At 46.5% G+C, this 22,720-nt stretch overlaps 5 protein-coding genes across 5 annotated transcripts in view; 3 read left to right on the forward strand and 2 right to left on the reverse strand.

Annotated features, from left to right (window-relative positions):
• The window catches only part of SARC_07908 (hypothetical protein), a gene marked incomplete at both ends in the record, with an annotated part of 3,447 nt that extends 2,385 nt beyond the window's left edge, over positions 1-1,062 (forward strand). The window contains 3 exons of the mRNA XM_014298124.1: positions 82-304; positions 490-585; positions 913-1,062. Coding sequence (XP_014153599.1) covers positions 82-304; positions 490-585; positions 913-1,062 — 469 coding nt within the window. The remainder of the gene's footprint in view (positions 1-81; positions 305-489; positions 586-912) is intronic.
• A 1,471-nt stretch (positions 1,063-2,533) lies between these two features.
• Positions 2,534-2,749, forward strand: SARC_07909 (hypothetical protein; the record flags this gene model as incomplete). Its single annotated transcript, XM_014298125.1, has 1 exon — positions 2,534-2,749. The coding sequence occupies one exon, from the start codon at positions 2,534-2,536 to the stop codon at positions 2,747-2,749; it is 216 nt and encodes a 71-aa protein (XP_014153600.1).
• A 948-nt stretch (positions 2,750-3,697) lies between these two features.
• Positions 3,698-6,856, reverse strand: SARC_07910 (hypothetical protein). Its single transcript, XM_014298126.1, has one exon. It carries the CDS (start codon positions 6,434-6,436, stop codon positions 3,731-3,733), a length of 2,706 nt encoding a protein of 901 aa, XP_014153601.1. The 5' UTR covers positions 6,437-6,856; the 3' UTR covers positions 3,698-3,730.
• Positions 6,857-7,048: 192 nt separating this feature from the next.
• Positions 7,049-15,029, forward strand: SARC_07911 (pre-mRNA-processing factor 17). The gene is made up of 7 exons (XM_014298127.1): positions 7,049-7,776; positions 9,195-9,346; positions 9,973-10,051; positions 11,938-12,291; positions 12,814-13,018; positions 13,719-14,054; positions 14,827-15,029. Exons 1-7 carry the CDS (start codon positions 7,299-7,301, stop codon positions 14,933-14,935), a joined length of 1,713 nt encoding a protein of 570 aa, XP_014153602.1. The 5' UTR covers positions 7,049-7,298; the 3' UTR covers positions 14,936-15,029.
• A 933-nt stretch (positions 15,030-15,962) lies between these two features.
• Positions 15,963-21,499, reverse strand: SARC_07912 (hypothetical protein). The gene has a single exon (XM_014298128.1). It carries the CDS (start codon positions 21,235-21,237, stop codon positions 16,141-16,143), a length of 5,097 nt encoding a protein of 1,698 aa, XP_014153603.1. The 5' UTR covers positions 21,238-21,499; the 3' UTR covers positions 15,963-16,140.
• Positions 21,500-22,720: the final 1,221 nt, after the last annotated feature.

Raw genomic sequence — 22,720 nt, forward strand, 5'->3', positions numbered from 1 at the left:
TATATATATACATATATATATATATATATATACAAATATATACACTTTTTTTCTAAAGAAACACCTGCACCCACTCCCCAGGCATATCTGTAAGAAGATCGACTGCTATGCCCTGTTCGCCACCCACTTTCACGAGCTCACACAGCTAGCAGAGGAGGTGCCGTCTGTCTGTAACCTGCACGTCTCTGCGATTACATCCGACCGTTCTCTTACATTGCTGTACAAGGTCAAGGAAGGCGTGTGTGACCAGAGTTTCGGTATACATGTGGCTCAGCTGGCTAAGTTCCCAGACAAGGTTATCGAGGTATGCAGGTGTACGTTTGCCATTAGTTGTTTGCTTTGCAGGCTCGTTGTTCAATTGTCAGTCCAAGCTTACTCGGCCTACTTTTCGGTGGTGTCGTTGAAATAAAGCCTGAGAGCAGCAGATTGGATTCTCATTGTATTGTCGTCGCTTGTGCGGTGGTTTGTGCGTGTATGCATTCTCTCTAGATGGCAAAGAGGAAAGCCAGTGATCTGGAAGATTTTAAAGGTGATGGCGAGGATGAGGACGAGGAGGCTGCCAAGAAGGTTAAGCTGGACAGAGAGGTATGTACAGGCATTTGTATAATGTGTACACAAATTGTAGGCCCAACGTGTGTATACATACTTAAGCGTGTCCATATGCACATAAACATATATTTGGGGATATATATATGTACGAAAATCCCCCCAATATCATGGGATGATAGATTTAGATTTGAATCAGTTCGATACTTAGTATACATGTGTGTTAGTATACATATGGGTAGTACATGCTCAGTTGCGTAAGTACTAATCATACGACGCTGCCCAGCATCTCCAGGTTCCTTTTCCTGGCCAAAATATGCTAAGTAGCCCTCCATGCGTGTTTACTAATCCGGCTGTATCTTACAGGAGAGTGATAGGCAAGTAGACCAATTCCTGAAGGACGTAAAGGCTTTGCCCGTGTCAACCATGTCACCGGAAGAGACTATGGAAGCCGTGCAGAAGCTCAGACAAGAGTTAGAAGCCAAGAACAATCCGTGTATAAAGAAGTATGTCTAAGCTTTACAAGAATATACGTACATGTACGTTTCTGTTCTTGTCCATACAGTGTTTTGTTTTTATTGAACAGTAGTGATTACAAGTCAGAGAGTATTCAAATACGAGAGAGTATGTACCCTGAACTTGCGACGAAGCCCTTTAACATACAGTGAGTAAACGTTCCTTACCGCTCGTGACGAACACGTGTGTTGGAGGAGCCTGCCCCTGATAGCGCTCTCAACACGCACACCTTCCCTAAAAGTGCAGACACTCAGCGACTGCAAATGTGTATCCGTCTTACCAATGCATCTGTGACTTTCCTTTGCAGATTGATCGAGGCCGCTTAATTAGCCGGGTATTAATGGTTACAGAAGCAATGCAAGTGTTACGTCTCAAGTCGCCTTGAACGTGGAGTTATAGGCCTAGAGACATGTGGGGAAATAGACAACATGTGTACAGCGCACGGGAGATATTGTGCTTAGTCCCTGCGGGAGAGGCGTGAGACCAATGCCGGGTACGATGCTGGGGTGCAACGAGTACTACATGTGGCCAGACGTCTGAGTGACGCAGAGGGTCTGTGTTTTATATAAAATAAGACGAAAGTGTGTGGATTCCGCGTCTTCGCCGTAGGTAGTGGTGAACTCAGCTACTGCCGTTAGTAAAGTTAAAAGTTATACGCCCCGCCGCCCCATTGACGTTTTATCGGCCGAGTGTCTGGGGTAGCGCAGGTACAGATGTATGTTATATAGGCGTGGCCCAGGCCATGACATACGCCGCCAAGTCTTGCAGCTACGTGTAGCTCGAAAATGGGGAGGGGTTTCGTGTCTGCTGCGAGAGCACACCCCACCCGCACACGCGCCCGCATGGCCTACCCAGACGCACAGTACGCAATGCGAAGGGCAATGCTTGTGCGTAGTCACATCGTGTGTCATCTTTGGGAGAATGAGGAATTGATGGGTTGGTGTCGGCCAAGTGGATGGTTGACTGACGCGCCGTTTATATGGGAGGTACAGCGTGTGGAGACGATTTATGATTTTTAGCTGAAACCCTAACGTTCGGAGAGGCTTTTTGTAGTTACCATCACAGATGGGGTCTCGGCAGTCAAAGGAGATTTAGATGCGTAGATTGATCGGCGACTGAACGAACAATTAGAATCACAATTCAATCCATCAAGATCTGCTGAGCAATGGGCCTGTGATAAACTCTTTTTTAAACGTGTACTCTAGATTACTCCGTACTCCATAGCGTAACCTTGGTGTAGACTGTGCTATATACATTCATAGCCACAACTATCTGTGCAAATTGTGTTCAAATTTATCGAGATCTTACTCCGAATTGTTTGAGTGCTTGTTTTAAACATGATGTATCGGCCCGGGACAATGTTTCGGTTTCATATTTTTGTATTCGGGGAATATCAGTATAAATATGCTCGGAATGGACCCCTGATATGTCTAAACAACACAAGGGTAAACAAACAAACAAACAATTCAATATGAGCAGTACCACGCGATGTGGCATTTCTACTAGTCAACTGTGGGCTGCATCAGTAACTGCGGTCAACGAGACACTCGTCAACTATGGGACTGTTCCGCTCGACCGAGATGTGGATGGCTATCTGAGTCGGTGGGAAACCAATGAACCAGTGGTGGTATTCGCAAGCTCGCATGTATTTGAAGCAAACTATAATATCCAGTCCAGTCACACGTAGACCTCGACAGTGGGTGTTAGCCGGATCGCATGATCTTAACGCAATGAATAATATATTCGGCCTACAACAACCTATACTTAAACGGACTATACTTAAAGTATACCTGGACGCTAGGTTTAGGGTTTAACCCCTTGATATGCAGCCATAAAAATTGAGAGCTGAAATGCCCCTGCAACTACGACCAGCTTATTAGCCGCCCGACATCCATTCTGAACGTGTTTACGACCACGCTTACAGAGTAACTCTAATGATCGAATAGTACAGATACATCGATACAATCAAAGTATGGTGGAACATAAAGGCCACAGACAGACCTTGGCGTGCGTATCATGAGAATAAGCATCCACGGCGACGCTAGCAGCTGGTCATACCAATGAAAGCACGTGGCGCAACAGGGCAATGGACCTGAAACACGGTAAGTTACTCAATACGGCAACCAGAGCGATCTACGAGAAAACAAAGTGCCTGCCTTGTCCTCAATGCCACACTTTATAGTAAAGCCAACCACCAATCCACGCTATTGACAGGTAGTTGGTGTATGGCTAGTGGTATACTGGAAGTGTGTGGACGTATGTCATATGTAGCTGCACAGTGAAACCTGGCCCTTGCATGCTTTATGCCACTTATCTGGTGCTGAGGATAAGCATCTTATTCCGGCAATGGCTCGTACGAAAATATACAACATCTCTATATCAATCATCCTCGCAGAAAGCAAAAATACATCGACCCTGCTTGCGCAAGATAACAATAACTCTACAGACGTGAGATTAGCAGTATGTGGGTCTGAAATCCCGAGGCCTATCACGGCCCCGTTTCATATTTTGTTTCCCATTCCAAAAAAAATTAAGTGGCGCCTGAGTAAGCGCATTAGCGTCGGTTTATCTACAGACTGAGATCAGCTGTCTGCCTTTGCCACTCGGTAGGGGGGGGGGGGGGGGAATCTAAGGGGGGACACATATCCAGCCCCCACCACTCGCAGAGCTATCTCCGCGCAGACACCGTCTTGGGCCTGAACTTGGGTATGTAGGTCAATTTCTCGTCCTTCGGCATGAACGGATTAGACAGTTCACCCGCATCAGCCGTATTATCGGGCCCTACCCACTGCCTGCCCTTGCGCGTGCGCCAATCCCCGCCACGGTAAGAGTCTCTGATCATCGCGACGAAATCCAGCTGCGCCTGAGCCACACTCGGGGAAAACATCGCGTCTCTGTGTACGATTTCGCTGGCGGGAGGTGCACTGACCTGTACTCGGCTGCCAGCGGGCACCTGCAGGGCTACCCACCCAAGACCCAGCACAACCATATCCTGGGCATCGGGGGACAGCAGCTGAAAGTTCTGTACTTTCGCATGACTCAGGTCTACTATCACAGAATCGTCCGTTACGTACTCGTAAGTCCCTGTCCCGTCCTTCTGAGTGTCTACATCACTATGCCTGGATGTGCCTGCTATCGAGATAGCCTCCGCTTGCACAGACACAGGGCTGTACCAGACCATTGTTGGCTCCTCCGTAATCTTCCTATCAGGCAAGTGTATGTCGATACTCAGAGGCAGGCCTGGTACACGCACTCGCACACTACCTGCAGGCGGACGATGGTGCGGCTCGCCTACCTCACATTGCAATTTACCTACCTCTACCCCACTGACCGTATCCGTGCCACACACGTTCGGCGGCACATGCGCGTTATGTTCCGAACTTCGGGGCCACGGAAGGATTTGCGGTTCCAGCATAGTGGGAAGGATGGGCGGGATGTCCCATTGATAGGTGCGAGGAAACAGACCGGGCGTGTCGAACAGAGCGTGCTTGTGACTGTGGAAACACGGGATACGTGTGGTCATAAGCGTGGTACCGGCTAGATGGGAGGTGGTGGAGAGACTCCACTGCACACGCTCTTTGCGATGGGCTTCCTCGCCCACAAACAGGTTTATATTGAGCATGCGCTGTGCAAAGGCATTGACCAGCGTCGATTTACCGACATTCGCATTCCCCATGACGTACACATTGCGTCCCATGAGGTTGTCGCGTATGCACTGCACCAGATTGTTTATGCCACTGTCCCGTTTGCCCGAGAGCAGGAAGGTCTCCTCATACGCCACACGCGTGCCTCTCTCCTGCATCCGGCTCTGGAAGTACTCTCGCAGGTGCCTGCCCTGTGTCTCGTCACTGATATCAAAGGGCAGCAGATCGCACTTGGTCACCACAAGGATAACCGGGTGTCGGTCAATGTACGTGCGCAGATTGCGGATCAGCGACCCCTCAAAGTCCGTCGCATCCACCACTAGCAGCACATACGCCCGCAACTCCTTGGCAATGACCGCTACCTCCTTTTCAAACACAGCCACATGCGCCCTGTCCTGGGGAAGCGCGTGTCTCCGCACATCTGCGACACTCCCGGCCAACTGGTCTCTTTGCCGGGCCTTTTTCACGGCCTCCCGTGGCCCACCCTTGGCCTGCTTGTCCGCTATAAGGGTCCGACACCGCAGACACAGCCCCATCCGATAAAACCGAGCAACCCGCGTGCTTTTGATGATCTTTGAGGTCACACCCTCCTCCGGTCTGAAGGCTATAATCCCCCCACACCCGTGGCATATATTCCCGGCTTCTTCAGCCACGCCTGCGACCATGAACCGCTCGCGCAACTCTATCTCGGGCGAGAAACGCTCACCCCGTTCGTTGTACTTCACTACAGTCAGAGGACGCCCTGATTTCAACGCCTTTACTCCTCTGGATACAGTGTTTCCGGTATCGGACGAGTGTATGGCGTTGTCGGCGCTTGTCCTATCGAGCCCTGCCGCGTCTTGGTGCATACCTTGCTGCGCCGCTCGTTCGTACGCAAGGTCCACGTCATGCCTTCTCCGATGGGGTGACCCAGGTACAACTGTACTGTTCCTACCACCCTCCTCACTAGTACCAGGTATACTCCTGCTTCTGTTACTATCGACTGCACTCGTGCCGCCATCGAGGGCTTTTCCTCGCCTCTCTGGGTGTATCCGTCTGTGTGCATGCGTTGTGCGTGCGTCTGTGTTATGTTCAGGCGTCTTGTTCGCCTCCCTCGCCCGTTGTTCTGATACAATATCGCGCATTCGAGAGTTTTTCCTTGACTCGCCAATAACAACCCGATTTGCATCCACAAAATCTTCATTTGCACCAATTCCATCCCGATTTCTGGTCGCACGAGCGTCCCTGTTCGTCACATCAAAATCACCCCGTACCTTGCGTATGCGCATGTCTTTCTCTCGCTTTTCTCTCATATAAGCAGCCTCCCTATCACGCGCAGCTGCTATAACCCCCTCCCGTCCTCTAAGCGTTAGCCTCGCACGCGTCTCCATCTCCTTCTCTTTGAACTCACGTCGTTTCTTGTCGATGTCGAAATTCGGGTCGAAATCGTTCCCAAACAATGACCCGAAATTGTGACTGCGACAGACGACACGCTGAACTATGTGCATACACTGCGGTGCCGTTCTTGTGCAGGCGAGTGTGTGTGTATGTGCTGAGAGATACGGAAGTGCACTCGCATGGGATAGACCTGCACGACGAGACACGAGAGATCGGTTGTGCGATCTCAGCAAGGACTTCGGCGCCTTTGTGCCGCAATGACGGTTCATAGTGTGTGTGGGTTGTTTTAAACCCCAACTTCCCGTTACCATCGAGACCCGACAAGGACGCGCAAGGCACATACGCACCGACATCTTGGCAGTGTAAAGTGGGCAGACGGATGCAGTTGATGGGCGTGGGTTTTACGACAACACACAAACAGATCGATCTATCTATAATCTAATTCGTACTTGATCTCTGGGCAGAGATGTTAGTATTTGGCCTGGTACATAAGCCCTTAATTACTGGTGCAGTATATTCTGTACTGCTGTGTTGACGTGAAACTTGATCACAGTTTAACTGGATGGCTATTCCTTTCTGTGAAGTAAGTGCGTGAGAGGTCAGACTGTCACACTTTACATTCCCATCAAACTACGAGATGGAAAGTAGCACTGGAGTGCAGATAGCTGATTTACAGCAAAGCATAAAGCATGGCATACTAAGGTATATATCGTCAATGGACTTCTCGACAGAGGAGAGAGGCTATGGACACCCCAATTCTAAGACATGCAGCATAGCAATAGGCTTCACATGATGCATATTGTGGCAAGCGGCCACATGAGATATTCGATACAGAGCAGTTCACTTTGCCGACGAAATTTTAACTTTCAGCCTCCAGGTTCCTTCCAAGTTCCTTCACGTTCATTTTTTTTAACGAACATATAAATAAATAGAGTATTCTCAACAGCATAGTCTGTACTGTCATACGCGTAAACAGCTAGCTATCACTGTGTGTCTGGTCTGTTGCACTGTTACACCTACGACGTATACTCATATGATAGTATCTTGTATATAGAGCGAACGCACATAGTGCGTGCTCACCATTTAGCATTGGGCATTAGAATTTATATATATAAATATATTGAATTTAGAAACTCGGCTATTTAAGACTTGGACTATAATAAAGGTTCAATACATACCATACTGCCATATAGAATAAAGTAAGAGAAGTAAAGTATGAATGCGCTGGCCGACTATGCTGGCAGCTCGTCAGAAAGCGATGGGGAAGGTAGAGCCACCAAACCGACTAAGACAGAGGAGAGGTCACCTCCGTCAACCCACGTGCCCACCAATCTGAGTGCATTAAAGAAGAAGATGCAGCTCAATGTAGCACCCTTAGTGCATGCTAAAACAAATGGCCGGTCCATAGTTCCAGTTGATCCGCATGCCAAGAATTTAGGATACAATCCCAGAATCGATGAAATGTACGGGCCTATTGAAGGGCCTACAAATCCCAACAAGACCTCACAGGAGGCAGCAGAAAGGAATATAATCAGTGGGTATGTGGAAGATACCGGTATAAGTGACTTCGCATTCGAGGAACAACGTAGAACGTTCCATGCGTATGGGTATGCATCGAATCCCTCGGCTGGTGCGAATGTGGTGGGCGATAGGAAACGCGCGGAGAAGCAACAGAATGCAACGGCGTTTGAAGGTAGGTGAACATGTTTTGACACTCCTCTCGCATCCATAGATGTCACCGTGTGTGTACCTAGACTTGAATTGTAATATTCGTGTGATTAGTAGGTCAAGAAATGTTTAAGTACGGCTTCAAACACTCCACACAGCCATAAACGTGTCAGTCATTCCATTACGTTCTATTGTGATGGAGCCGTGTGTTGAAGAAATCGTGATCTCTTTTGCGCGACATTGCTATGAGAGACATATTTCAGTCATAATTTTATGCATATATGTGTATACACACATAAAGACATGAAATTGTATGTATATATATATATATATATTCGTATATATATATATATATATATATTATTTATTTATTTATTTCTTATTTACTTATCTACTTAATATATATATATATATAATATATATATATATATATATATATATATATATATATATATATATTGTATATATATATATATATATATATATTATTATATTATTACTTGTAGTATATAGTTTACTTTATATATATATAATTATATTTATATGGATAGGGATATGGATATGGACATTTATATGGATATGGAATAGATTTCGATATGGATTTGTAAATCTATATCAATTGAATACGCCACTGATTTTTTGACACCCCATTTCAGTCTGCAAATTGTATGTGATCCATACCCACATTCGAGTGCCATTGTTGTATTCGGTCGCAATGACACACACACGTTGCTATGTGTGTCTATGTGCATGACTGTTTGTAACGTGTAGACTTCACCAGTACATGACCAGTGTGTATTTGTTCTGGGGTATTCGTGCGCGTGCTGAGGTGTGTTTATGTTCTGTGTCCAGCGGATACTGCATGTACACATCTCTCCTCGATATCGACGTACCCCGTGCGTGTATGTATGTTGTTCGATGTCATCCACATATTAATATTTATGTGCTCGTGTGTGTATGCATGTCGTTCGATGTTTATTTTTATGTGCATGCCATCCACATATTATTGTTTACATACTCGTGTGTGTATGTATGTTGTTCGCATGTTTATTCATTACATGCATGCCATCAATATATTGATATCTACGTACCCCGTGTGTGTATGTATATTGTTCGTATGTTTATTCATTACATACATGCCAACCGCATATTGATATCTACGTACCTGTGTGTGTATGTATGGTGTTCGCATGTTTATTACGTATGTATTTGTGTATGTTGTTCGTGTTTATTCATTATTTGTATTCCATCCACGTATTAATATTTACGTACCCCTGTGTATTTATTTATATTGTTCGTATGTTTATTCATTATCTGCATGTCATCCACATACTGATATTTACGTACCTGTGTGTATTTATGTTTGTTGTTCGTACGTTTAGTTCATTACATGCATACCATCCGCATAATAAGCCAAAGCACATATCTCCTCCTTTGTCCTAGGAGTTAGAAATTCTGGTCCAAAGCGGAAACGAGAGCACAGAGGCGATGCAGCGGACCTGGACAACTACCAAGGCCCTTGGGCTAAGTGGAAGGATGAGAAGACCACCGCCAAGCCCACAGACGAGCAGATGGAGATTCTAAAGTCGTACAAGGTACACACGGCCCACAACACGCAGATGCAGATGCAGATGCAGATATAGATACACATACACATATACATGCAGATACAGATACACATACAGATGCAGATGTAGATGTAGATGCACATACACACATACATACATACAGATACACATACAGATGCAGATGTAGATATAGATGCACATATACATGCAGATACACATACACATACAGATGCAGATGTAGATGCACATACACACATACATACATATACATACATACAGATACACATACAGATGCAGATGCAGATGAGATCAGTATATGTATCGCTGAGTGGTCTATGTGTACTGATGTCTTATGGTGGCTCGGCTGGGTTGCGTATTTGTACGTGGTTCCTGCATGCGGGGCACATGGGCGGTGGTGGAGAGTGTGCGATGGGCTTGTCATGGTGGGTCAACCCGTGGCTGCGTTCAACTTGTCGGTATCAGACCTCCGAGTAGGGTCAACTCCTCTTGTGTGCTTGTGTGTGGTGGTAAAAGGGTCTGAAGGATGAGTGATTTAAACCAAAGCAGCCAGTGTCTTGGGGTTTGGAATGGATGTGTTCCCAGGGACTACGAGACACTTAACGCGTCCGCTGTATATATTTGGGCGGTAACAGGTGAAGAACATTGCGGAAAGCGGTGGAAAGGCCAAGAAGGATGAGGAAGTATCTGTTCTCAACATTGACGACGCTCAAGGTATGTGGTCTTGTTTGCATGGGTAATTGGGCTCACTCGCATCTGTCCTAGTATTGTTATGGCTCGAACCTGACTGTGTAAAATGTATCGAATCGTGGTCGTCATTGGCAACCCATTTTTTTGGTGCGGAAACGGCTCGATTGAATGGAGGAGGATCGTTTGGTGACCATTGCATAGTGTGTGCATGCAGAATGAGTTTGAATGGGAGAGGATCGTTTTGGTGGCCATTGCGTAGTGTGTGCATGCAGAATGAGTTGCCACCGTGTGCATCGTTGGGATGGTTATATCCCTCCCTACCTTGTGTGTGTCCTATCCAACATGTCTGCACTGTTTCAGGGTCATTTAGGGCAAGAGTGCCCACTGCACTTTAAATACCTATACATCTAGCCGTACCGTTCTATTTGTATAAATATGTGTATGTTAGTATATATATATATATATATAATGATGATTGCAACATCAAGTATATCTGTGTGTCTAGATCCGAGACTTAGAAATCGCTAACTATTTATGGTAGAACCGTTATTTTAGTCAAGGATACCTTTTTGCTCAGACTGTCCCCTGAAATGCATCAAGCTCAATCATACATGTGTACTCAATAGCCGCGCACGATATATATCTTTCAACCCATGCAAGATTATTGCTCACCTTGATACGAATACATGCAAGGCAGTAGGGAATTATTCAATCATTTCATCTAAGTGACATAAACAAGTAGAAGATAATCTGCCTAGGTATTCGATGTACACATGGCTAGGCTGTGAGTAGTCCTCCTCGCGGTGCGCATGGGTCACATTTCTACCACCGCCGCCACCACCACAATATCTATCAATTCGAGTGTATCTCATATATCCCAACTTAACGTGTATCTCATATATCCCAACTTAACGTGTATCTCATATATCCCAACTTAACGCGTATCTCATATCTCCTTACTTAACGTGAATCTCATATCCTAACTTATCGTGTATCTCATATATCCCAACTTAGCGTGTATCTCATATATCCCAACTTAACGTGTATCTCATATGTCCCAACTTAACGTGTATCTCATATATCCCCTTAATGTGTATCTCATATATCCCAACTTAACGTGTATCTCATACCTACTAACAACGTTCATCTCATATATCCCAACTTAACGTGTATCTCATATGTCCCAACTTAACGTGTATCTCATATATCCCAACTTAATGTGTATCTTATATTTCCCAACTTAACGTGTATCTCATATATCCCAACTTAACGTGTATCTCATGTATCCCAACTTAACGTGTATCTCATATATCCCAACTTAACGTGTATCTCATATATCCCAACTTAACGTGTATCTCATATACCAATTTAACGTGTATCTCATATATCCCAACTTATCGTGTATCTCATATCTACTAACAACATTCATCTCATATATCCCAACTTAGCGTGTATCTCATATATCCCAACTTATCGTGTATCTCATATATCCCAACTTAAGTATCTCATATATCCCAACTTAACGTGTGTTTCATATATCCCAACTTAACGTGTATCTCATATATCCCAACTTAACGTGTGTCCCATATATCCCAACTTAACGTGTATCTCATATATCCCAACTTTACGTGTATCTCATTTATCCCAACTCAACGTGTATCTCATATATCTCAACTTAATGTGTATCTCATATATCCCAATTTAACGTGTATCTCACATCTCCCAACTTAACGTGTATCTCGTATATCCCAACTTAACGTGTATCTCATATATCCCAACTTAACGTGTATCCCATATATCCCAACTTAACGTGTATCTCATATATCCCAACTTATCGTGTATCTCATATATCCCAACTTATCGTGTATCTCATATATCCCAACTGAGCATTTCCTCACTACCTTCTGCAGACTACCAAGGACGCACCTTCATGGACATACCCCGCACCGTACCCTCGGGCGTCAAGCTCGACTCGGATGACGGTCCCGAGAAGTGCTATGTACCTACTAAGAACCTGGCTACATGGCAGGCTCACGACAAGGGGGTCAGCGCCATCCGTCTGTTTCCCAGGTCTGGCCATCTCATCCTTACGGCTGGTATGGACTGCAGGGTCAAGCTGTGGGAGTACTACGGGAAACGGCGGTTGATCCGCACCTATGTGGGCCATACGATGGCCGTCAGGGATATCGACTTCAACAATGACGGGACCAGGTTCCTGACGGCGAGCTACGACCGTATGGTGAAGATGTGGGATACGTTCACGGGTATGTATATGTAAGGCGGTTGTGTACTGTGGGGTGTGGGTTGGGGATTGTATTGCTTTTGTGTATCGCGGGATACTGTGACCATCGATAGGGATCGCAAATGATCCTTACTTTTTATGAAGTCAGCTGCAGATCGATCGATCTGTAGTCGAAGTGGTTTGTCAGTAGGTTAACGAGTGGTAAGGTATGCACTACGCCAAGGTATGCTGTGCGCGCCTTGGGTGTAGTCTGTTGATACGCTACCACAGGTTGGGTCCTTATAAGTCACACCCCGATAGAATTGCGCCCCTATACACGAAGCCTGTTGTCTCGCTGTAAGTGGCATGTGCACCCTTTCATTAGTTGGCACGTGCAGCTTGCAGGTACTCCCGGCTATGTTTGGGAGCGCCTTGGTGCTATGCCTAGACATCAACATTGGTGTGAGGCAGAACGTTTGTTCTATTTAATCTTGAATGGCAATGTTCATATACCCGATTTATTAAACGTATCCTTTCAATCCAATTACCGTGTACGTATGTGTAGGAGAGTGCCTAGGTCGATACACCAACGGAAAGATACCCTACTGTGTCAAGTTTAATCCCGATCCCGCGAAGCAACACATGATTGTCGCCGGTACGTCCGACAAGAAAATCGTACAGTGGGACACCACCACCGGTGAGGTCGTGCAGGAATACGACAGACACTTGGGAGCCGTGAACACCATCACCTTCATTGATGGAGGCAACAGGTACGTGTATATCTGTACACAGATATATATATATATATATATATATGTCTAATTCATAGCACTATGCAGGCTTCACATAGCATCATGGAGGTAACAGGCACGTATATATAGGTATATTTTATTGCTAGATCCTGGTGAACAAAACAGAGAAAACTAAGTATCATATGCGCGGTTAAGGTCTATGCATGTGCCCGTGACTATCGCTGCAACGTCAATTGCGTATTGTGTGAATTGCTGTATGCCGGCAATATCTGACAAGTCTTGTGACCAAGTATGTATATTGTGTCATACAGAAGTCTCATCTGATTTGGTGTGTGAGATTCACTGGCAATGCCAAGGTACGAACAGTCCCGCGCGGGTAGGTCATATACACACAAGAGTTCATCAATAATGTATACACACAGGAACCCATCATAGATGCACTTGCATTGACCACGAAGAATAAGACTTTTTTTTGTGAATACTGCCAATATATCCTTTGCATACAGATTGCTCCCTTTCAGGTGAGATTTTTTCTCATGTAATAGGCTCTTTCGATTCTTGTCTGTGAGATCGGTTCTATCATAATATCTTCTGATACACTACACTTCACTCCTCGCCGTCACGAGCAGATCTGTACTTATCATGACAACCCCATCAAGCAAGTGACCTGTGCAGCTTAAATCATCATTACCACACACATACCTCGCCTTATGAACAGAATGGTCTCCACCTCCGACGACAAGTCCATCAAACTGTGGGAGTGGGAGATCCCGGTGGACTACAAACACATCGCCGAGCCTGGCATGCACTCCGTACCCGCCGTTGCCATGCACCCCAAGGGTCGCTGGATGGCCTTCCAATCTCTGGACAACACCATACTTATCTACGGAGTGGGTGAGCGGTTCAGGATCAATAGCAAGAAGCAGTTCAAGGGTCACCTGATTGCCGGGTATGCGGTCCAGCCCGGGTTCTCGTCCGACGGGCGCTACGTCATCTCGGGTGATTCGGAGGGCAAACTCATCATCTGGGACTGGAAGTCTACCAAGATCTACAAGTACGCTTGGGTTACTATCCTGTAGTGTTATATTTTCTTTCGTTGTGCTCGGTACTTGTTGTACCATGGGCCGTCCATAGGTCGTCTTTGTCCTGTTCTTATCCTTTTGTCCCGCTTGTTCTATTTTTATAGTCTGTCCTGTCCTGTATTGTTTTGGCTCTGTCCTGCCCTGACCTGACGTGCCGGGACATAGTGTATCGTCTATATCCGCAATCAACATGTTCTTACACAGGTTTATTTAGTGGTGCGTGCGCATTTAGCGCTGCTACTTGCTGTCAATTTAATTGCATTGTGCATATAGTGTCGTAGTAGGTGAAGCCCGTCCAATCCCGCAAGTGTGCCGACTCACTTCATTGTGTATATGTATCAAAAGAGATTGGTGCCAAAATCCGCCTCGAAATACAGGCACACTGAACTCACCATCATTTTTCGACATTCGTGAATTATGTATATGTCACGTAACAGCACTCTATTTCCCTTCTGGATATTCTATCTTCACAATCATCGCATCACCACACGTCACGTCCAGACCAAGCGCTCTCCAGTGTGCCTCTTAATTATATCAATCCAATCACACCCCTAATCCTATCACACCCCTAATTCGATCACACCCATATTCCTATGTCACTCCTAGTCCTATCACACCCCTAATTCTATCGCACTCCTAATCCTATCACACGCACAATCCTATCACACCCATAATACTATCACGCTCCTAATATTATCACCCCCCTCCTCTCTCTCTCTTCCACGGCCCATCCACTTCTCTCAGACGGTTGGAGTGTCACACAAAGGTTACAATCGGCTGTCTGTGGCATCCGCACGAGCCGTCCCAGGTCATCACATGCTCTTGGGATGGTACCGTCTCAGTGTGGGACTAGCGTTCTGGTGCGTGTGGGCGTAGATTTATACATACATACATACATCCACGCGCACCCGTGCATTGTACATAGAAGGAATAAACATACATATGTGTAGTACTAAGTGTGCAGCTTATACGGTGTGCCAATTGAATGCGCTGAGATACTCCATGTGACTATACTCGTGGGCCATTGGTGTAAACACACCCCCCCTCCCCCCTCCCCCAATGCATGATGTGATCCGTGCGTGTGAGCTGTATTATTCGCACGCAGGTAGGTGTGGCAGCGGTGTTTGACAGCATGCGGCTTTGACGTGTGCCAGCGTTGTGCTAGATAGTGTGGGTATGTACTGTGATGATCTACTTGATACAGAGATAGCGTATTCTTACGGCCTGGATACCTTCATATGCCCAATACATCTATGCTTAATCTATATCACTCATATGTTTGCAGCCACTCGAATGTTCGACAGTTGACAGTGAATCATATTGGCGCTCGTTTGCCACCATTAGGTTTATAGCCTCTGAAGTCGGAAAATGCTGTCTCATGCAATTATGCGTTCTGTGATGGTGTATGCGTAGTTGGAGAAGCACCCCATACTCTGATCAGCATGTATGTACACTTCTTAACTTACGTAGATAGAAGGCGACCCCTGATACACTGGTCAGTATCTATATACACTTCGTAGTTTACGTAGTTAGAAAGCCTCTGATCTCCTATTCAGAGTAAATGTATACTTCGTAGTTTACGTTGTTAGAGAGGCCCCAGAAAACCTGATCAGCGCTTGTGTACACTGCATTGTTTACGTATTGAAAACTCGCCAGGGAAAACTGATACCATACTTCAGTGGTATATCTCGCAGCCGTGACTAATTGCAGGAATGCCAGACGAGGCTTAAAACTGACACACACTATTTCACACCCACATATATACTCATATCTAACGACATCCTATCTATCAAAGAGTATCGCAATCCTCGAAAACACCTAATATACGCAGCTTTGTTTGTATTTGTCGCCAAACATGTAACGGCGTAAACCCACCCATGCGAGATACCAACACACAGCCGAAATACAAATGGACGGTCTTAGTACATTCAGGTACTTTTGCATAACCTTTGTTACCAAGAGTTGAATGCTCTGGTGTATTTGTGTTCAATTGCTACGGCACAATCGTGCCCCAATTTGGTTTCTATGCAGAAACCTGGGTCATGCTCACGCTCACAGTTACAGTGGGACGAGAGAGTCTCTGTGTGCACGTTGTAGAAAACTACGGGACCTACCCCTCGTCTTGCTCTTGGCTGCGGCTAGCTCCTTCTCGCACAATGCCTTGAGAACATCGTAGTTGGGGTCCACTATATCGTCCATATCCGTCTGGTGCAAATGGTGTGTTGCGTATTCGTGCAGAAACCGCACAGCGGCTCTGGCATCCTTGCGGTCGTGGAAGGTCGTGTACGCCTTCTCAAACCGTTCGCAGCGTAACACCTGAGCACTCGTCGCTGTGTCATTGTGTGCGACCAATTCGTACAACCGACACGTGCGCTTCTGCAAGCCCGGCATCACTACATCGTCCACAGGACGGGCCACGAAATCGTCTTTGACTAAGGAGTACGTGACATCGCTGATAAGCACATCCGTGCCATACTTCTTATTGTCCGCCTCCAACCGCGAGGCAAAGTCCACGTTATTGCCAAGCGCTGTGTAGTTTAAGCGCGTCACACTGCCACAGTTCCCCACAATGGCTTCGCCCGTGTGGATACCTATTCGCTGGTGAAGAGCCGGATACCCCTGCAACGCCCACTCCTCTCTGAGCAGACTCAGCCGTGCTTGGCACAGTAAGGCCGACTCGCAGGCTCTGTGTGCGTGGTCCACTACTATCTCTGGTGCGTTCCACATGGCCACTATACTATCGCCGATGTACTTGTCCACCGTGCCTTTGTTCTCGTGCACGATCTCAGACATGCACTGTAGATAGTCGCCCAGGACAGTGTTGAGCTCATCGATATCCAGGCTCTCACTAATCGTCGTGAAGTTGACTATATCTGTGCAGAACGATGTGATCAGCTTGTTCTGGCCTCCTAACGTTGCTTCCAGCCCGGACTGTACCAGTAGACGTACAACATCCGGGGGTACATACTTGCTGAATGACCGCATACTCGTGCGTATTATACCCATCACCTCGTATATCCGTGCAATCTCCTTCACTGGCGAAATCGAACCGTCGGATTCCACCGCCTGCGAGAAGTCCAACCGGGCAAACTTGGACAGGTTCTTGGTACACTCGACCAGACGCCTCGACACCATGTGCGCAACAATAGCGGCTGCTATGAGTGATAAAACGAGAATCGCTACCGCAGCAGCCACAGTTATATGCAGAATATGCTGAAACTCGTCTTGATAGTCGTCGGCGGGAACGACCACGGCTAAAACCAGGTTTCCGCCGACAAACGAGAAAAATCCGATCGCGAGTATGTCGCCATTGTTCATGATGTGCACACTGGGGGTTTGAGAATCGCTCTTTGCAAGGGCCATAGATGCATTCTGGAACCCTAACGGAACACTCTCGCACACTACACAAGCATCCGTTGCTGGATATCCACACTGTACATCATCTGGTACAACAGGATTCTTATTATCACAGCCAGCGGTGGCAGGCAATTCCGGTCGCACATCCACGTAGCACTCGCCAGTATCCAGACAGAGCTGGGAGAGAAAGTCACTCATTACGTCCAAGAGTTCGTTGCCCGAGTCGTACAGCCTGACCCGTTCCAGCACAGTCTGTCCGGGAGTAGTGCAGTTCATGATGCGCTGCAGTGAGCCCCCAGCGGCCTGTGTGCGGTTGGTCGTGGCCAGGAGGTTCCCTTGTGAGGACTCGAACATAACCGCATACCCCGTCTTGAAGTAGTCCTGACTATCCAATATACGAGACATCTGAAACAGTGTCAAATCCGATCCTACAATGGCAACCATCGGCTGGCTCAGATCCTGGGGCACGCGGAATGCCAGCGTTGCACCCAACAACGAACCACCTATAAACGTATACACGGGTGACCATTGGGGCCCCGTATCGTTCGCTACTATCTTGAACCACGGCCGATCAACAATGTCAAACGCCGCCTCGGGCCGGGCGTCTGTGAGGTTGTACACGGTGCAACCGGCCACAGTTTCTTCCGCCACACAGGTGTTGTTGATGCCGTAATTGGCAGCGGTGGGGGCCACATTGGTGTCTTGAATGAGCAGACGAATACTGTTGGCGTGATTGAAATCATCCCCGTTTCCGTCCAGATAGGGCATGTACACCTTGTTATCTAGGTACGCAATAAATATCCCTGACGGACTGGTGTAGTTCATGTCCATTGTCCCGTTGAACGACTTGTACATGTACGAAGTGATGAGTGTAGAACTATTAGACGACTGTATGGAGGGGATAAGAAAGTATCCTGCCGTCAATACGGTTTGCAACTCAGGTAAGAGAAACTCTCGACTCAAACCCACGTCCAAGCCCAGCCAGATCTGTTTTGTGAGTATCATCACCGCAGAGGTCATCTCGCTGAGTGTTACGTTGTACACTAACGCTGTCGTCACACACACCACTACCAGCAACTCGAGGCCTGATATTGACATCAGAGCCGTGCGAATGGATATAAACTTTCTATGAAGATTCTTGAACACGGTCTGATCGTCCATATCTGTGTCGAGCAGTACTCTGCGCCCGCCCTTGGGGTTGGTTCGTTTCAGCGCTTTGTACAGCCCCTCCCTATGCAGCGGTGACACGGGCACCAGAGGAAACCAGCCTTCCTGTGCCGTGAGATTGCGCATGGGGATGGCTATCTCACCCAACGCCACGGGGCCTTGCATGACCACCACCACCAGCTTAGACACGTCTCCGAGCAACCTATCCAGGTAGTCTCCGTGTGACGCGGCTTTATCCAGGCCGCTCGCGGTCGACTCCGCTATACTCCCTACTGCAGCCCTGCTCGCACCATCCAGGCTGGTACTGGCACTCGCTGGACGCCGCCATCGCGAGGCGCCGGACATCGTTGACGCACTCAAGGACCGGCCATCCACACTTTCCGAGCCCTGTAACTCTCCCCTCTTTTTACTATTATTTGCACACTGATCTTTCTGCAGCTGTGTCCATCCAGTGTTCACGGTTACATCTGTATCCCATACTGGATTGTGTACGACAGGCCGCAGATCCTCGGTCGACGTCATCGCTGACATGGGCCGACGGCGTGCGGACGGAGACGAACCCCTCGAGCGCACATTCGGTGAGAGATGTAACGATTGAGGTCTCCCATTCTTTGAACGGCCCCTTGGCAGAGTATTTCCAATGGTAAGATTGCTGCTGCTAGACGACAGAGAAGGCTTGGCTGTGTCCTTTAGAGTGTTGTTGAGGTTGTTGTCCGATATAAGTCTGCGAAGATTGAGATGAAAAGTATCAGAGAGCGGTGGTTCTCGCGATACATTGGCTAACGGGCTTCTATCAGTGTGGTGGGGTGACAACGGGGACACTGCTTTGGTTTTGTTCATGAAGCTGGTTGCCCTTCGGGAAGGCGCACTTTGGGTGCCCGTAAAACTGCCATTATTTGACTGTGGCTCTGGTATCAACGTACTGGTTTGTGATATAGACCCGATACCTTCACTTCGCTGCTTTGTCAATGTCTTCAGTTTTGCAGCCCTTTTCTCGCCACTAGTCACTGTATTTATATGCTCGTCAAGAGCCGAACTAAAACTAGTCTCCGTATCAGTTTGCTTAGGGTTCAGCAGAATATCCATCATATCACTGTGCACCGTGACATCAGGGCTGCACCTTCCTGAAGCGTTTGGTGATATAGCCAACGTTGGCCTTTTCTCTGTTTCTAGGTCACTTTTGTTCGCAAAGACTGCTTCCACATTCTCGCTTACAACATCCCCTGTTTCTAGGTCACTTTTGTTCGCAAAGACTGCTTCAATACTATCGCGTACACCATCCCCTGCACCTATATTCTGCTTAACTACCCCATCAACTACTTGTAGTTCCTTCTGCTCTCCAATTCCCTGTTCTGTTTCTTGAACAGATGTACTTAACCGCTTGAAAGCTGACATTGACATTTCAGGTGTGTGTGTGCCGGTGGGCGATACGGTTCTATTGATAGACTCCGTATCCAACACATCTTTAGCGCTTGATACCAGGCCAATGGTGCTCTGTGCACGTTTTGTACCAACTTTCCGCATCGCTGCGTTCTTTTGAAATTTATGTGTTTGTGTATTCTGTTGTTGCGCCTGCGTCCTGGCCACTCGCTTCGCTAAGGTAAGGGGTCCATCAGCCTTCAAGTCTTCCGTCAGATAATCGTGCTCTTGACTTATATATCCGTCTAGGGTTAAAGATTCACTGCGGACATCAAGTGTCTTGCCACAGCCATCCCTATTGACACCCCTACCGCTCCCTTGTACAAATGCAACTACCTTGAAATCCAGGTAAGCCACCGTGTCTGATTCACTGATGCTGTAGTGCGCGTCATGCCCTGCAAAGAAATCTAAACTCAGATTATCTGAGGCTGTGGTTCCCCCGTCAGTCTTCCTGCGCAAACCATCTGTTACAGGTAAGGGACTACTCATGTGCAAAGCCTCTGTTTGGCAACTTACTGATCGTTGTCCATCAGAAATCCTCGACCCTTTGATCAGACTTGAGATGCCAGCTATGCTTGACATGCGCATGCGGTTGAAGGTAGTACTGCTTACGCTTGTGGGTGTGGTACTCCGGGGAGTTGCAGGCGAATATTGTGTGATATTTGAGTTATATTTCGCAGCTGTGTCTGTACTCAATTCCGATGACGCATTTATGTCTGCACTCGCATTCGAGTCTTCCACTTCCCGCTCAGAGTATATGCCCGCGCCTGTTACCATAGGAAGCGTAGTTGTTGTGTGAGATCTACGCGTACGCATATGTGTATCGATATTGTTCTTATCGGACAGCTGCGAGTGCTTCATGTCTACACTAGATTCACTCACACCAGAATTCACAACATCGGCAACTGGGGTCGTGTGTCTGACGGGTTGTAATGGTGATTCGTTGTATGCAATTTTTTCACTTGTCCCTTCTTTACCTCCATCTTTATACTTATCCAGCTGCGTTACTGAAGACATTCGTTTGGATATCGCGCTGACATTATTGTCTGCAGTTTGATATCCAATGAGAACCGCCTCACGTATTTTCACGCGAAGTAGGGGTGTGTCGATTTCCTCGAAACCCACACGCACATAGCCTCCGTAGCTGGCAGTTGCGGGTAATGCGCAGTCATACTGGGACTTCTTTCGGGCAGGCTCATGTGGATTTGCCATCGTTGCCTCCGGGCGCGCCTGACAAGGACGACTTATGCCCGGTACTTGCCATCACTAGCCCTCGACAAGGGTGTAAGGCTTTCTACTTAACGTATTCAGCTAAAGACATTCGTACAGTTCTCAGCTTCGATTACATACGCGATTCATTTGCATTTAATAGATAGCGTAGGAAAGCTGCCCCTCTACGCACTGTGCCAAATCGATTAATGATTAATTTGTATGTGTTTCGGTCACTTTCGGACGATGGTGAATAAAGCTTGCGTGTATCAAAATGAGATCAACTCTCTCCAAGAGTATTATATATTTACAATGTACATACAATCACACACATACCCATACCCTGGCCGGTATTTTTAAGTATGTATATATCTAGTTTGATAAAAATACTATTCCACCAGCCCACCAAATCCAACATTTTTCAATCACTTCTTTTAGTCGTATTTATTTCTTATTTTTAGTTTTTTGATATAAGAAAATCAATAAAATCATACTCATCTATCAGAAGTCATGCCTTCGGCCCTTAGCCCTCAGGTGGCCTCAACGGCCTTCAGGCTTCAGGCTGCAGGCTTGGAGCTTTCTCAAGTTTCAGCCCTCATCACTGTTTTTAGTGAGCCCCTGGGTGTTGGGTGGGGTCAGCCGTCTGGCCCGAAAATTCGAAAGATTGTTTCTATAGCCTCTTCTGTATTTAGCGGTTGGCTTAATGCCTTGAGCGCTTTCCAGAACAAGTGGACCAATCTCTTTCGATTGTAGAAGAATGAATTATCCTTCACCAATAGCTTATCGTTTTAGCTCGCGGTATTCTCCCATTTCCCCATTTGATTTTTCCCAAATTTTGAGCGAACTTAAAATATGGTTCGCCTGCGTCTATGTATATGTAGTCATAGACCTCATTTGTAAATAATTACCGGCGTTCATTGCGTATTTGCGTAGTAGTAGTGTTCACAGTCCACACTCACAGGCACAATAAAAAGGGGTTTCTTCTTCTTTTTTTTTTTAAATAAAAAGGGTTTATACTTTATTTACTCACTCCTTATTTATTTATTCATCTATGTGTATTTACGGTTTACCCGTAAGGCCGTAACTCGGGGATAAATATGTCTGCAATGAGTATTATTTTTTTCGATCTATATTTATTATTTTGTTATTTTGTTTTTTCAAAGCAAACCAATATTTAGATCCCTGGAAAAATTATTCTGTCCTGATCTTGATTTGATCGTGGAATATCCGACCAAACCCGAGAAGCCCAAAATCTAAAAATCCGACAAATATATAGAAACCATAATCCTTACTAATCGTAGACCGTAGTCCACAGCCCACACGGTAAATACACTAGAAACCCTGAGGGCCTGGTCCCTATTTACCAGACATATTTTTATTTACATAAATAAATAGGCGAAAATTCTCAGTGTAGTGCGCGAAATCGAGTAAATTTGGTGCTCTATATATTTAAAAAGGAAAACCACTTCGCAGTAGGAAAAACCTT

This window comes from Sphaeroforma arctica (assembly GCF_001186125.1).
Source record: "Sphaeroforma arctica JP610 unplaced genomic scaffold supercont1.663, whole genome shotgun sequence".
In the NCBI taxonomy this organism is placed as follows: domain Eukaryota; class Ichthyosporea; order Ichthyophonida; genus Sphaeroforma; species Sphaeroforma arctica.

Excerpts from the sequence above, each read along its gene's own strand:
- SARC_07910 (XM_014298126.1), bottom strand. The coding sequence starts at position 6,436 with ATGTCGGTGCGTATGTGCCTTGCGCGTCCTTGTCGGGTCTCGATGGTA.
- SARC_07911 (XM_014298127.1), top strand. The coding sequence starts at position 7,299 with ATGAATGCGCTGGCCGACTATGCTGGCAGCTCGTCAGAAAGCGATGGG. Across the intron at positions 7,777-9,194 it reads GAATGCAACGGCGTTTGAAG|GAGTTAGAAATTCTGGTCCA; the intron begins GTAGGTGAACAT and ends CCTTTGTCCTAG. Across the intron at positions 14,055-14,826 it reads AAGTCTACCAAGATCTACAA|ACGGTTGGAGTGTCACACAA; the intron begins GTACGCTTGGGT and ends CACTTCTCTCAG.
- SARC_07912 (XM_014298128.1), bottom strand. The coding sequence starts at position 21,237 with ATGGCAAATCCACATGAGCCTGCCCGAAAGAAGTCCCAGTATGACTGC.